Here is a 16,076-nt window from a genome sequence, read left to right on the forward strand (position 1 = left end):
ATGTTGCAACTTGAGTAGGCCCACTGAATCAGCGGGGGGTTAGTGAGTCAACACCTACTGATTCAGTGGTCCTAGTTTCAACTTACTACCGGCTTTCAGCCAATCTGTTATTTCCAAGTACAACAATGCATTAATATTTTTTTCAAAGAAAAGCCAGTACAGCAACCTCTTCAAAAACAATAGTATCCAATTATTGTCCTTTGCCTCCCCCCTCCCTTTCCTCATGCATAGGTGGATCTGGTGTGATCTGCATAAATCCCTCATGCATACACATACATGCTAACTTTAGTATCACACTCTGAAACGTCGAAGAAGAAATTATTTTAGAAGGGTTACAACACACATAAAGTGACCCACAACCACTCCCCAGAAGACATTTTGCAACCCTCTTGGGGGTCACAACCCCCAAGCTGGGAAATGCTATCCTAGAGGAAACTAATTATAGCTGCTAAATACCAAACCACCTACCTTAGAACCAACCAAATTATAAGGATTTTACAGTGCAAAGAATGTGGAAACCATTTTGCTTTACAGAACTCAGAGTACACTTGTGAGCAAAAACAACATTTTCTTAGTTTGACAACAACTACAGTACAACTATTAGTATGTAACTTAAGTATGGCTTGCAGGGTGAAATGTCATAGATATTGCAGCTTTTTGTTATATTTCACAATTTTTTTACAACGTTTCAACATTTACATTACCACACATACTTACACCATTGTGTAAATGATTTATCCAAGTACTGCTAAGTTCAATGGCGCTTACTTCAGAGTCAATGCATACACCACTAATTGGGCTCTGGGTCTTTATTCTGAGTAGTTATGTATAAGATTGCCTCATTTTAATGTTTTAAAACTTTTTTTTCACTTTTAAGATGTAAAACTTTGCTAATTTTACTTTTATGGGATATCCAGTGGTAGTTTTTTTTATATTGGAAAATTCTCTTTAACTTGCACAAACATTTTACATTTTATACACTTTTTGACGATGCGCTTCAACGTTACTGCTCAGTGATTCTGCTTATCTTTTCAATATCAAGGAAAGCAGATTCGAATCCAACATTAAAATAGATTACTGCATCATGTATTGCTCCTTCTCAGTGTTGCCTCTTGTCTAATCAGAAGAATACAGTGGACCCTCGACTTACAGACTTATCGAGTTACAGCCTTCTCTGGCAGCAAAATTTAGGTTCGACTTGCAGCCGGAGAACTGACCTACAGACGGGGGGGGGGGGGGACAAAATAGAACAAAAACGGCCGGTTACGGATTAATCAGTTTTTAATGCATTGTAGGTCAATGGAGCCTCGACCTACAGACTTTTCGACCTGCAGCCACCATTTCAATACGGATCAATTGCATAAGTCGAGGGTCCACTGTACAAGAGTGACCAGTCATGACAACTCTGTAATAGCTCTCTATTCTCATCTGGTTCAGAGGCATAAAAGAACTAGCCTATGAATTTGACTTGGTTCCCTTCCTCCAATGCTGTGCCCTCAAGCTCCAAACACTATGGACTATATAGAACTGTTTGACGCATGTTCTGAATAATTCCTCCACAGTGGCATGGCCTTACCATTCCTTCCCTCCCCCGTTCTTTTTCTCTGTTAACAAAAATTCTCAGTAAAGTGTCAAATGCCTATGACATGATGAAAGTTGGTGAGACAACACCTCTCATACTTGAGCAGACTGATGAAAAGGTAAAACACTTGATAGTTTTTGTGTGGGAATGGGGTAGCTTGACTTTTTGGTGGCTGACAATATAAATGGATTGCAGTCAGAAAAAGCACATAATCTGTCCGATTACTGTCCCAATTTGGGATTGATAAATTGTTTGCTTCCACAACTACAAGGAACCAATTTTCCCACGAGGTTTTTTTTTTTGATTTTGATTGCAATAATACTGTCTGCCTGTATGGAACTCAAAAGTTCTTACTTAGCTTAGAAAACACACAAAAAATCATTTTGATTTTATTTAATCTTATGGCCAACTATACTACTGTCTATTATGTCTTCATCATTAGCCTTAACTGAGAAGATTTATAACTTTTGTGTTCATAATTCATGCTTCAGAAGACAAATATTTTGCTCACTTTTAAATCCTTAGCAAGAGCAGAAAGAAAAACAGCAATGGCTGAAGTGTTATTTTTCTCATTGATATAACAGACAAGCCATACTTTTTCAAATCTTTATGAGATATTTAATTCAGAGAACCCCTTTGTAAACACTGTTTTTATTTACGATTCAGCTCTAACCACTTGAAACCTTAGCCAGGAATCAGCAATGTGCTAGGGAATAAGTCACTGTTGAAATCCATGCCATTAGTGAAATTCACCCAGACTGGATCCTGTGGCTTTTTGGAGGACAGAAGGGTGTTACAGCATCCTCCTAAACTATAGAATTCTGTAAGACTACAGGGAACAGAGCCTATTTCATCTACCTGAAAGCAAAGGAATGAAAGAGCAAGGAAAAGGTTGTCACAGTCATGGCAGTATCGATTCCAGCTATGAAAGTACAATGAACCCACGCAGTGGCAGGGGGCCACATCTGGCCTGCAATGTCCCAATCCTGCTCCAGTCCCCACTTTGCCACTTTGCTTCCAACCCTCATTGCTGTGAATCCAACAGACAACATCCAAAGTTCTGTGTGATTCAACTCAGCATGTAGGAATTTCCCTCCAGCCCAGGAAGACTATGCACACGGGAATGTAGAAACAAGGTACAAACGCAATTAAAAATTCTGGGGCAAACCGAACATTCTTCATCAGATCTTAAAATAATGACTAGAAATGCATTTTTTTAAAAAAAATTCCTGGATTCCACCATGAGAAGTTTAAGAGACTTGGGATTTTTCTAGCAACTCATGTCACACCACACAGCAATATCATTTTCTAAGCACATCGTTAAGGATAGCTTGAACAGTACAGTGATGGCACACAGCTTAGGGCAACAAAGAATCAGGGCTGCTGAATCCATAATACTAAACGGCTGTACCACAGTGACTCCCACAAACTTGCTGCTAGCAACCAGCTGCAAAATGAAACTAGGACTGAATCTGTTATTAATTGGATCTGATGGCCAGGAAATGTTCTGCAAAATACACTGATGCAGGGTGGCTGATGCCAATGCAAGCTTTACCCTTTCCGTGAATACACAGCTTATTTCTTTTTCTCTGGCACTGATTATTATAACATTCATTTGATCTGCTTCTCCTTCTCGCCACTCCCCAGCTCTGAAGCTTGCAGAGGCAAAGCAATACATATAAGCTGGAACTCTTGCTCTATATCTCACACCAAAGCATAATAAAGGTGAAAAGCTTAGTGTCATACTGGAGAACACAAGTAATTGCCATTTACTGAGGTCTAGGATGAGCAAGGTAAATAGCACAGATAAATGAAACCAAACAAAGATATTGATGTTCCTGGCTATATTTCCTCGTGGCTTATAAAGTGGCAATAGTAACGCACAATAAGATGGGCATCAACAATGCAAAAGAACAGGAGCATGGACTACAAAGGACAGGTTACTTACCTGTAAACATGGTTCTTCAAGTGGATTCTCCATGAATACACACTAATGGGTTAAGTCAGCACTTGTGCTGGCCTCTCGGAATCTTCTAGAGCTGCAATAGAAAAGTAACAATGTTCAGGTTGCCCTGCACTGAGCATGCTCAGCCCGCCAACGGCTCAGTTCCACATGTCCGCCATGTGAAAGTTGCAACGTCTTACATCCACCAGTGACGAACATGTGGGGAGGCCGGGCGGGACGTGTGTATTCATGGAGAATCCACTTGAAGAACCATGTTTACAGGTAAGTAACCTGTCCTTCTTCAACGTGGTTCTCCATGAATCCACACTAATGGGTGACTAGCAAGCACACTTACAGGATGGTGGGCCGTCACTGAAGCAGTGAAGTCAAAACAGCCCTTCCAAATTTGGTCTCTGCTTTAGCCCGAAGGTCCAACTTGTAGTGGGTAACAAAGGTAGAAGCATTGGACCAAGTAGCAGACCGACAAATCTCTTGGATGTCGATTCCTCTTAACAGGGCCGTAGATGTAGCCATGGCCCTGGTGGAATGGGCTTTGAGACCGTCCGGCACAGGTTTCTGCAGCAGTTCATATGCCAGAGAAATGGTAGAGACTAGCCACCTGGAGAGGGAAGAGGAGGAAGCTGGAGAACCTTTACGGGGCCCATAAAAGCAAAGGAACAGTCTGTGGGTCTGTCTGAAGTCTTTAGACCTGGTAACATAATAGGCCAGGGCCCTACGAACATCCAAAGAATGGAGCATGCGCTCAACTTCTGTAACAGCGTTAGGAAAAAGGGTCGGTAAAATCAAAGGTTGGTTAACGTGGAAATCTGAAACGACTTTGGGCAAAAACGTAACGTCTGGATGGAGAACAACCTTATCTTTAAAGAATTGCAAATAAGGGGGGTCAGCGCGGAGGGCAGCTAACTCGCTTGCCCTCCTGGCCGAAGTAATGGCCACCAAAAATAGAGTCTTGAAGGATAAAAACTTCAAGTCACAAGAAGCCATAGGCTCGAAAGGATGCCTGGTCAAACAATGCAAGACAGTCTGCAGAGACCACTGAGGCACTGGTTTCTTAGCCGGGGGTCTCATATTGGAAAGTCCTTTGAAGAAGGCCTTGAAGGTTGGGTGAGAGAACCACCGGGATGACTCCGAACCAGACGGTTGAAAAGCTACAATAGCCGCCGTATAAACCTTTAGTGTTGACAGAGACAGACCTAGATCAAAGAGATGTCTCAGATACAGCAGAAGAGATGATAAGGAAACAGGGGAAGACTGCAAGCCACGTTCCTTAGCAAAGCGAAGAAAGTTCCTCCACTTGTAACCATAAAGCAACTTGGTTGCAGGTTTCCGTGCCTTGTCAATGACCTCTGTCAACGCTGGAAAATCCTCCACGCTGTTAAGTGGAGTGTCTCCGGTTCCGGGTGAAGGACATTCCCTCCGCTCTGAGTGAGTAAGGTGGGAAGTGATGGTAGTGCTACTCTGTCCACTGACATTTGAAACAGCGTGGAAAACCAAGGTCGACGCGGCCACCAAGGGGCAATCAGGATGGCCTCTGCCCTCGTCTGCGACAGTCTGACTATGACCCTCTGTAGGAGTGGTAGAGGAGGGTAAAGGTAGATGGGGTCTCTGTCCCAGGGTATCATAAAAGCATCCCCTAGGGAGTCTTTTCCCCTGCCGGCCCAAGAAGCATATTGTGGACACTTCCTGTTGTGTTGTGTGGCAAACAAGTCCACCAGTGGATGACCCCATCGCTGACAAAGGGTGTTGAAGACCGTTTGGTCCAGTTGCCATTCGTGAGATTGAAAGGGACGGCGACTGAGCTCGTCTGCCAACTGATTGTCTGATGTGGCAACGTGGATGGCCACTGGGAATATGTGCCTCTGGTAGCACCATTCCCAGAAGTGTACTGCCAGAAACAGAAGGGACTTCGACCTTGTGCCCCCTTGCTTGTTCAGGTAATACATCGTGGTGGTATTGTCCGTCACAACCTGCACAGCTTTGCCTTGTAAGAGAGGGAGAAAGGCTCTGAACGCCTTTATTACTGCGAGCATCTCCAGATGGTTGATATGTAGAGATGCTTCTTGGGGTGGCCACAGAGCATGAACCTGGTGTTGTAAACAATGTGCCCCCCATCCCACTGGGCTGGCGTCCGTTGTCACTTGTATGGTAAGTTGCAGGGGGCGAAAGGGTCTGCCGATCGACAGGTGCGGATGAAACAACCACCACTGGAGTTGGGCCGCAAGTTCTGGGGTGACCCTGAGGCGCTTGTGTTGACTGTCTATTGCCGGATTGAACAAGGCTAGTAGCCACGACTGGAGAGAACGCATTTTGAGCCTCGCATGGGGCAGAGTGGCCGTTGTTGAGGCCATGAGTCCCAACAGATGTTGTGCTAGTTTTACCGAAACTGTCCTTCGTGATGTGAACTTCAGGACTGCTCTCCTTATTTTCTTGATGCGTTCTGGAAGTGTGAACATGCGAGCTTGTACCGCATCCAGTCTGGCGCCTATATAATCCATCACCTGAGAGGGGTGCAAATGTGACTTCTCGTGATTGATGGATAGGCCCAAAGCCCGAAGTGTGTGTAGAACTTGTTGAGTGTCTCGATGTGCCTGCTGCTCGGACGTGGACACAATCAGCCAATCGTCGATATAAGGGTAGATCTGGATCCCTTGCAGACGAAGATAAGCTGCCACCGGAGCCATACACTTGGTGAAGGTCCGAGGAGCTGTGGAAAGGCCGAAGGGGAGAGCCACGAATTGGTAAACAGTGTCCTTGAATATCAAGCGAAGGTACTTCCTGTGGGACTCGTGGATCGTCACGTGAAAGTAAGCATCCTTCAGATCCACCACCACAAACCAATCTCCTTCCTTTAGCAGGTGAATGATGCCTTCCAGAGTGACCATCCTGAACCTCCGAACATCGAGATAGGTGTTGAGATCCCTCAAGTCCAGTATGGGTCGAAGACCGCCGTCCTTTTTGGGTACAGCGAAGTACCGGGAGTAAAACCCGTTCAGGACGTCTCTGTAAGGCACTTTCTGAATAGCCTGCTTCTGAAGCAGAGTGAGAATCTCTTCTTCTAGGATGGGGTCGAAGGATGTATGCCTGACCCATCCTAGAGGAGGCAATTCTGTAAACTCCAGGCGGTAGCCTGAGCTGATAATTTTCAAGACCCAGTTGTCTCGAGTGATCTTGCACCAGCTCTGGAGGTAAGGAGACAGGCGAGTAGAATGGTGGGTGGCCTGGATGCTCATTGGGAAGTCAAAGGTATTGTCTTGATTTCCGGCCGGGGGGCTTAAAGGATTGACGCTTGTTGCTCTGTGGCCTGAAGCTGGAGGCTGAAGAAGAGGCCTGAGATGATCTTGCAAGTGGTGGAGGCTTAAACTGGCGAAATGTAGAGGATGTCGCCTGCTGGTAAGGTTGTTGTTGTACCTTAGACCGCCAGTGGAACTTAGAAGGTCGTGGTTGCTGATGTACAGCATAAGACTTGGCCGTCTTCTTACTCTTATGCAAGTTCTCTAGGTTCTCGTCCGTTTTCTCACTAAACAAACCCGAGGCATCAAAGGGCAGATTTCTGATCCTGGATTTGATGTCCTCCATTATGTCTGCTGAGCGCAGCCAAGCATGTCTTCTCAGTGTGATGATGGATGCCAAGTTCCTGGCATTAGCATCCGCCACATGACGTGAGGCTAACCGCTGATGTTTGGAGACTGTCTGAGCCTCAGCGTGGGCATCAAGGCATGTCTGCCTTATGTCTTCTGGCGCTACCTGAAGTGCTGGGAGTACTCTAGCCCATAACTGTTTCTGATAAGCCCCCATAGCAACAAGGTAGTTGAGGGCCCTGAGGGCAAAGGTCGTCATAGAATATAACCTTCTCCCCAACACTTCCAAGTCCCTACCCTCTTTATTGGTAGGGGTGGGATGACCCTTAGCAGGTAAACGTCCTGCACTGGACTCTACCACGAGAGAGTTAGGAGCAGGATGTTTCAAAAGACACTCAGTCTTTGGTCCATGCACTCTATACATGTTTTCAGTTCGTCTGGAGAAAGTCGGTGAATCAGCTGGATGTTCCCAATATCCAGTGATAAGGTCCATTAGCTCTGGTACATAGGACAAGCTAACCGGACGAGACCTGTCCTTATGAATGTCTCCAAAAATGAGGTCATCCTCCCTGGAAGGAGACTTCTCAACCTCCATGCGTAGAGTTGATGCCATCCTGGAAACCATCTGTGGATAGGATGAGAAATCCTCGGATGGAGACGATGGATGAATGTCTGCTGCATCAGATGGGAGTGGTTCCCCTGGCACAGGGGTGTCAAGGGAAGCATCAGACGCATCACCATCCTCTTGGTCGGAAGAGGGGCGAGAATCTTGTTCCTCGTCATCCTCAGAAGACCGAGGTGTGGGCGAAGGTAGAGACCCTCCTGCAGGCTTCGAAGGTTTAGGGAGGGGTGGTCTACCAGGAACAGGAGGGGGAGCCACAGGCTTCTCCGGCGCCGACGGTGTCGAAGGCACCGATTTAGTAGACTGCCCCTCCGGAGATAAAGCTCGATCTTCGTTACGGGGCACCGGTCTCCGATGTCGTCGCTTTTTCGGCGGCGAAACGGAGGACGAAGAAGAAGAGGAATAATAGGTCCTCTTCCGGCGTCTCTTTCCATCCCTCGATGTCGAGGAGGAGTCGGTAGAGTAATCCCTCCGACGTCGATGTCGTCGTCTCGATCGTCGCCTCTCCCTACTATCATCAGAGTCCGACGTGGAGTAATCCCGGCGTCGGTGCTTTTTACGCCTATCGGCGTCGGAAGCCCGCTTGCGCTTACGATGGCGCTTGTTCTTTTTCGCCGGTGGTTCGTCCTCAGGCTCTGACACCGGGCGTCGAGGAGGGTCCGGGCGTCGAGGAGGGTCCGGTCGTCGAGGAGGATCGGACTCGACGGGCTTCACCGGTCTCCTTGGGGAGGACACGGGCGACTTAGCGGTCGGCGATCCCGGAGTAGACGACCGGGATCGAGATGCCCGTCCAGTTAGAATAGGGCTGTCGGGCTGGTCGGTCAGGCCAGAGATAATTCTTCCAATCTGGCTGACCGTAGGAGACCTCTCGACAACGACCAGCGGTTCCTGTCGGTGTGGAAGAGAGGCTCCCGGCTCCGACATGGATTCCCGATCGCGGGATGAGTCTTCTAAGATCGGTGAGGGCAACGAAGTGGAGATAGGTGGGACCACCAAGGTAATCTCCTTCGACTTCGTCCCCGTTTTAACCGACTCTTTCCTCTTTTTCTGGTGTTCCGACGTCGATGGGACTGCGGTATCAGTTGAAGCCGATGAAACCATGGTCTTGGAAGAAGACTTCTTCTTAGACTTGCCCTTAGAGATCTTCTTAGAGGGCTTGTCCGGAGTGGTAGCCGAGGTAGACGGGACCACCCGGATCTCTGAACGTACAGCCGAAGAGGAAGGCGCTACCTCCATAGCAGATGGCTGAGAGGTCGAAAGAGTTTGTTTCCACAGTGAATACTTCAACCGCTGTTGACGGGCTTTCAGGGTAACTTTGGTGAACTGTTTACAGTGTCTGCACTGGGATACCAAATGCGATTCGCCCAGGCAGTACAAACAAAGCGAATGCCCGTCCTGAAAGGGTAGCTTTCTAGAGCACGCGGTGCAGAGACGGAAAGGTCCTCTCCTGGGAGATGGCTTTTCCTTCGGAGGCATAGGGCGGTAGACCAAACCTCTAAGTCGCAGTAGACCAGACTTCCACAGGAATAGAAAGCCCGGTAGACCAGGAGTCAGAAGTGAAGAAATGTGTTCAGCGCGCCTCACAGTAGGAGGTCAATCAGCGGCAATCGAACAAGTCCGGTTGGCGCGTGGCGCCTCAGCAGGAGGCCTAATAGGCCAATTAGGCCAAATTGGCCTGAAGAAAAACGCCAGAAGCTAGAGAAAGGTCAAAATCCAGTCCAAATTCAGGGCAACGACAGGCAGATCAGCGGTATTCAGTCCAAGTCAAGAAGACGAAGAAATACAGAAGAAATCAGCCAAAAACAGGAGCTCTATCCGAGAGGTTCCAACTTTCACAAGCGGAAAAAAGGAACTGAGCCGTTGGCGGGCTGAGCATGCTCAGTGCAGGGCAACCTGAACATTGTTACTTTTCTATTGCAGCTCTAGAAGATTCCGAGAGGCCAGCACAAGTGCTGACTTAACCCATTAGTGTGGATTCATGGAGAACCACGTTGAAGAACAAAATTTACAGGGGAACTGGCTCAACAGTCAGCTTCCTGAATGATCAAACATGTGAGACTTGAGGAAAAACCTGCAGTAATCAATTTACATAAAGCATATTGACTATGCTACCAAACAAGAGAAGAAAAGAATCTTGCCAGAAGATCACAAAATAAATAAGCCTCAGAATTAAAAGGAGCAAAGTGTTCCAGTCTTTGACAAAGCACCAAAACACAACACTCAGGATAACAGCCAGGGATTAAAACCACTGCAATATTTATTTGGAGCTCTGAAATCCAGACAAAAGATGGATAGAAGGGTGATGCTGTTAAAACTCTGCTGTCACCAACAAATCAGACAGGAATGGTAGAAACGGTCATTTTACATACGACACCCACCAACACATTTAACATCAGAGCTTAAAAAAATCTTTCCATTTCTGAAGGTCCTGCACCTAACATTCAGACATCAAGGTGTGTCAAATGGAGCTTAAATTCGCCGTACCGAAATAAATCAGGGCACCTCACCTAAGTACAGAAAAAAAAGTTCATAATATTACATGTGTTGACTAAAGAGAAAAAGCACAAATGGGAATACCAAAATTATTGCAAGAGTTTCCCTGTAAAAGGTTTGAAGCAGGATCAGAGAGCTGCCTATGCCAGGTGGATTCCAAGGATGTCATTATATTTTCTTTCAAATAGCTAAATAGCTACACCAACTATCACTTGCTAGCAAATACATTATACTGCAGTATGCTGATCACATTATTAACCTATGCCACTTGTTTATGGCAAAATTTACTCTTACAGATGACCACCCTATGATACATCTAGCACATCAAAAACAGGATACTAAACTTGAAGTGTTTTGCATTATTCATATTCCTCAAGCACAGGAAGCACCACAACATGACTAAGAATTCACTCATGCACTACTATATTTAGATCTATTGGGGTAATTAATTTCTAAAGAAATTCTAACATACTTTAATAACACTGTCCTACAAAAAGTCACAAATTTATTATGACATACCAAATGCCTTCTAAGTTTACTTATGCCTTTTGTTGTATATCATACATATTGATGCACACCCAGACTGGCGCCTGTAGATTAACAGATGTTGCTGAAATAGAGCTCCACGGCTGCTTTTTAGAGGTGTATTTTGCTGTGGTAAGGACAATCCCTTGGTTGTCCCTACCACAGCAAACAACCTTGTGGCAGTGACACAAAACAGCATACAGGATGGCTTGTCTCCTCCCCAGTCCAGAAGTTCTTTCTGCTCAAGAAAATGAAGTCTGTCTGGCCTCCATCTTAGCCCACTACATTATCTCCAAAGAGGAAAGCCAAATCCAAAACAGGAAACAGCAAGGGCAAACATTTGTGGATTGCAAATCCTTCATCTTTATGAATGTACCTGAATGCTCAAATAATAATAATAATAAAAATAAAACCAACTCCACAATTTTCTGGCAAGCGTGAAGGGACTAACAAGAGGAATACAGCTATAAGCATCATTTATTTATTTATTTATTTATTTATTTATTTATTTATTTGTTTGTTTGTTTGTTTGTTTGTTTGTTTGTTCAACTTATATGTCGCCCACTCTACCCAAAGGTCTCCACTGACAACTGCTCGAGTGAAGCTGATTGCACGTCTTAGAATTTGGATGTGGGGTGGGGGAAGCCACAACATACCCAATTAAGTAAAAAACAAAACAAGCCCCCCAAAAGCAATCTCATTATGAGCAAGGTTTCACAAATTTTGGCTCATCTCCTCAGCTGAACAATGTTACCTAATAGCCAATAAGAGGTCAAGGTTTTTCAATTTCTGCACCAATGAAACCAAATATATGGCCCCATTCCACTCTAAATTTTTTTCGGAGATGGGGCAGCAGATCAAAGTTGCGCATTTGTAGCAAAAACTGCTCTCCAGCCCCCAACACCAAGGATGAGTTGCAGCACAAGATGCAGCTTCATGCCATAATTCTTTAAAAGGCATTATCTGTCTACATATGTTTCCTGAGAAGGGGGGGCAGAGTCCACTATAAGCTTCCTCTGCTTTCAAATTCAAGATATCACTAGTCATCTGTGACCGATGGACTGCATTAGTAAGGACAGAAGCCTCTATTTCCTTCTCTTTCTCTGTGATAAAATCTTTCACAACAACAAAACTCTTGCTTTCTCGGCCAAGTATTTATGATATCAATTAAATTTAAGAAAATTTACCTATTTTTGAAATGTCAAACTAGCTGCGTGACTTTCTGGAGGAGGATAAGAACAGCTTCTATTGAATATCACATCACTTATAACTAAATAGTTACTTCTAGAAATGTACAAGTAAGGAAGTCTTTCAAGTTTTTTTTCTTTTCTTCCAGGTTTGGCACACACAAAAAGGTATGGCCAAGGCACTGACACATCCTACACAACATCATTCTCTAGTATTTTGTTACCAGCCTTGGTAGTTAAGGATTTTGTTGACTGGTCGATTACAGCTTACAGATTATTTTAATATCTCAGGCTCGGCTTTAGCAAAGACTTTTTAAAAAGAAGTTTTTAACTGATCTCAAGTTCAAGGCAGTATCCTACCGAGACATACCTGTAACCTCATTCATTCATCTTCATTATGACATGCAAAGAGCACTGGTTTGAACACTCAAAGATCTGCCTTTGAAAACAAAAAACCAACCAAAACTTAATTTCAACACGGAAATTTCATACTCAATACTTTATTTACACTATTAACTACAGAGGCCAAACTGTGTCATGATCCAAAACACTGACAGTACATTCAAAAGCACTCTAGAGGTGAGAATGGCACAGACGACTGTTGCTCATTCATTGCACTGAAAGGATTTCAGGGATTAGGATTTCTTTTAAAAGCTAAGATGATGTGTAAAAGTCATAACCAGCCTCCTGAAGGGCTTCAAGACGCTTACCGAGCACTCATTCAATAGGAATATTGCCAAATATGTCAGTGCAGTGCTAATTTTTGAAATTGTAACTAAACACATAACACACTTTGGCACATGTATAGTTTATTTGATTTAGTGTTCTGCAATGTTCCTCTTCAATCTCTTGAAGAGGTAATTTTACTCCTCCATTGAAAACATAACTGCTTAATTGGCAAGTATACAAAATATAATTACATTGCATCCAAGTGACAATACTGCTTATGGGAATAGCTCATACTATTCGTACTTTTATCTTTTATTATCATATCTATGTAAAATAATGCTTCTACTTCTGCAACGTGACTCAGGTTTTTCCCCCAAGTCATTCTGATCTATGAATCTATACGGAAATTAAATTAAGTATAAACTAAAGACACACCATGCCCCCCCTTGCCTTTAGCAAGGTCACTACATATTACTCTTCCCTGTCTTATTATCTCAACATGAAGGAGTGTTGTATGAGACTTTTATTATTCAGTCACCACTTTAATAACCCAAGCAGGGTTATTAAACACTGCTGTCTAAAAATGTAGTTTTGACAGGTACATGGATTTCCAGCCAGGTAGGTTCCTCTCCTTTCTGCATATGTGTTGCTCTTTGTAGGACCTCATTTCTGACTCCTAATACCCTAGGCTTGAGTCCAGCTGGTAATCCCAACTGGAGCAAACTCACTGAACACATAGGATTTACTTAAATGTTAACTTTCCATTCAATCAGGAGCAGCATTTGGATTAAGTCTTCACTTCATCCTTCTCTCATCTATATTAACTAGCTTCAGGTAGTTAAAAATGTCTTTTCTTTTTAAAAAAAGGTTTAAATCACAATTTAAATTAAAAACATTGATCTCTAAAATGTAATCATTTAAACAACTTTTAAAAATTTAAATCATGATTTAAATCAAAACCACCCTGACTAGCTCTGCCACACTTCCAGTAATGTACAGTTAGTTTTAATCCAGTTTTGAAGTTAGTTTGTTCAAGTATACTGCATCTACAAGAAGGGGCCATTTGTCCAGATTTGGACATAGCACTGAAATGCAATGAGTGAGACTAATGTTTCCAAATGCCTCTTCATGGCCATGCCCCAAAAAGAGGGGAGGAGGATGCACATACATCCAAGCTTCGCCTAGCCTAATTCTTTTCACCATAAGTGAACTGTCAAAATGCAAGCCACACTTGTTCCAATTACAACTCCCTCCCCTGGAAGCAATCCTTATCCAGCACATGTAAGCAGCCAAGAGCCATTCAAAACATAATTTATGCTTTAGGAGTTGTCACATATAGAGTTTCTGCCAGTAGTTGCAATGCATTGCAGACTTTGTAGTCTTAAAGCTCTGTCCTTTGCATTGAACAAAAGCTAATGACACAAAATTGTAGATTAGTCACCTTAAGGCAAAGCATTTATTGTCCATGACTGGGGAGGAAATGGTTTGCCCTAAAGGTTAATATGTGACATTGAAATATCTCTTGCCATCAAATTTAACACATACATATATACACCGAAAAGCATCAAAATTGAGGGAAGTGGAAAGGAAATGTTTGCAAGGATTAAATGTTTTAAATTTAGCTAATAATGTGTAACACAGTCTGAGGTGAGAGACTTATTCCTCTTCGTCTCAGCTACAACCTACATCAGTTCTCCAAACTGCAGCCTAGGAAGTATACACTCAAAACAACTCTGACAATTTCCTGGAAGAATGTACAGCAAGTGTGAATAATGTATTTGCCTGAATAATATTCCAAATTCCTGCAACTGCAGAATTCAACCCAAACTTGAACTTAACAGCAAACACAAGTTTCCTTTTTACACAGTGAATTTCAAACAAGTTCCGCTAAAAAAAACAATATGGACAGAGGATTTATCGGCAAACACACTTCAGGATTTTGTTATGGTAGAACGCCACTCTATTATAGTTAAGTGACCTCAATTTTAAACTTGTGTTTTCAATCATGTGTAGTGTTTTCACAAGATTACCCCTGGCGCTAGAGACTTTCCAAAGTGGATGACAACTCAAAACACTCCTTCTTTTAAAGCTTAAATTACATAGCACTGAATTTATTCATACAACCACCAGATTTCCTATAATTTGCTCCATTCTTTTTCTATCACCTTTTCAAATAACTCCAAGCAAAATCTGCTTTGACATTTTATATTTGACTGGCATGTTATCTACTATTTTCTTTACCAGTATGTGTCCACAGTGGAATGCACACAGTGTTGATTCTTTAAAGAGTAGGCTGCTCTTGCTGCTACAAGGGATTAAAATATGAGCAAACAAAAATGTAAAGAAAGTAACATATGGTGATTTCTCAACTTACCAACTGGTTCACATGCATGAACTGTCCATTTCTCATTAAAACGAACTCATTCTGAAAATACGCTATATCTCCACACTCAGAAGATCAATACATTCTCATAAATAATGATCCATTATTTTAAAAACAAGGGTGAAGGGGGCTAGAAAGCTTTGAGACTTTCTGTCAGCCAGTGTTGACAATACAAGGTTAGAGGGATCAACCTATCAAACTCAGCTTTCTGCATTTAATGCTTAACAAGAAAATTTAGAATTGTGTATTTGATCAAAAAGGAAGTCTATAAAATGGCAGTTCTATGCAACTTTCAAAAGAGGCATCATTTTTAAAAGACATGGAGACTGGTTCTCAGTCTCAATATTCACAGTCTTTTTAATCACTTGTGCCCTTGTTAGGCTTCAAAAGAAAACCCACTCCACCTACACAATGAAACAGTAACACTCCCAACTCCACATTCATATCAGCTTAGAAGAGGAGGGTTTGTGAACATCTGTGAACCAAATATTAAAGAATTCTTCTTTCTCTACCTAAGTTACTTCAGAAAGATATTGTAAGACTGCCTGGATATCCTTGAAGGAAGACTAGGACACAAACTGTGATTTGTTTGTGCAAAACAAAGTACAGACTAAATGAATATCATTTTAGAATCATGAAGAAAAGTGGGTGGATAAACATCCTCTCTTTGTACTTTGTAATTGGGTATGAATGCCCAAGTATAACAAACACATTCTGTAGCAGTTGTGAAACAGATTATAGCTCTTACCTTTAAAATAGATAAACAATTCATCCCCAAATATTTTGCTTCATGTAAAGGCAAACGCACCTAAACAATCACTTTTTGCTATGGATTCTATACATCTGTACTTTGTAGTCGAGTATCTGTACCTGAAGTTGCCATTAGCAAACTTTATATACTATACATGATTTCTTGAGTTTACAGATCAAAAATCTAAAATGAAGCCAAGTGAACAAAAGCCTGATATGCTCTGCATTTTGTTACAGTAAACCCTTTCTCACTGGGGAACACTAACCTGTATAAAACAACCACAAAAAGCCAGGTCTCTATCAGACAGAATGGAAGCAAGA

At 43.1% G+C, this 16,076-nt stretch overlaps 2 protein-coding genes across 6 annotated transcripts in view; both read right to left on the reverse strand.

Moving 5' to 3' along the window:
- CTBP2 (C-terminal binding protein 2) overlaps positions 1-16,076 on the reverse strand; it is a 254,425-nt gene that overhangs the window by 223,028 nt on the left and 15,321 nt on the right. Inside the window, exon 2 of one of the 5 annotated variants that reach the window (XM_072995418.2) lies at positions 1,151-1,217. The exons of the other annotated variants lie outside the window; for them this stretch is intronic. The gene's annotated coding sequence lies outside the window, so the exon portion shown is untranslated. The remainder of the gene's footprint in view (positions 1-1,150; positions 1,218-16,076) is intronic. 5 annotated transcript variants of the gene reach the window in all.
- Positions 3,529-9,224, reverse strand: LOC144588119 (uncharacterized). The gene is made up of 3 exons (XM_078390256.1): positions 6,833-9,224; positions 3,883-6,577; positions 3,529-3,621 (listed from the first exon to the last, which is right to left on the reverse strand). Exons 1-2 carry the CDS (start codon positions 9,222-9,224, stop codon positions 3,897-3,899), a joined length of 5,073 nt encoding a protein of 1,690 aa, XP_078246382.1. The 3' UTR covers positions 3,529-3,621; positions 3,883-3,896.

The sequence above is a fragment of the Pogona vitticeps genome, chromosome 3, assembly GCF_051106095.1.
Source record: "Pogona vitticeps strain Pit_001003342236 chromosome 3, PviZW2.1, whole genome shotgun sequence".
Classification (NCBI taxonomy): domain Eukaryota; kingdom Metazoa; phylum Chordata; class Lepidosauria; order Squamata; family Agamidae; genus Pogona; species Pogona vitticeps.

Coding starts and splice junctions, on each gene's coding strand:
- LOC144588119 (XM_078390256.1), bottom strand. CDS start 9,224: ATGCCTCCGAAGGAAAAGCCATCTCCCAGGAGAGGACCTTTCCGTCTC. Junction 6,578..6,832: donor CAGGCCACAGAGCAACAAGC/GTCAATCCTTTA, acceptor ACTCTGCTTCAG/AAGCAGGCTATTCAGAAAGT.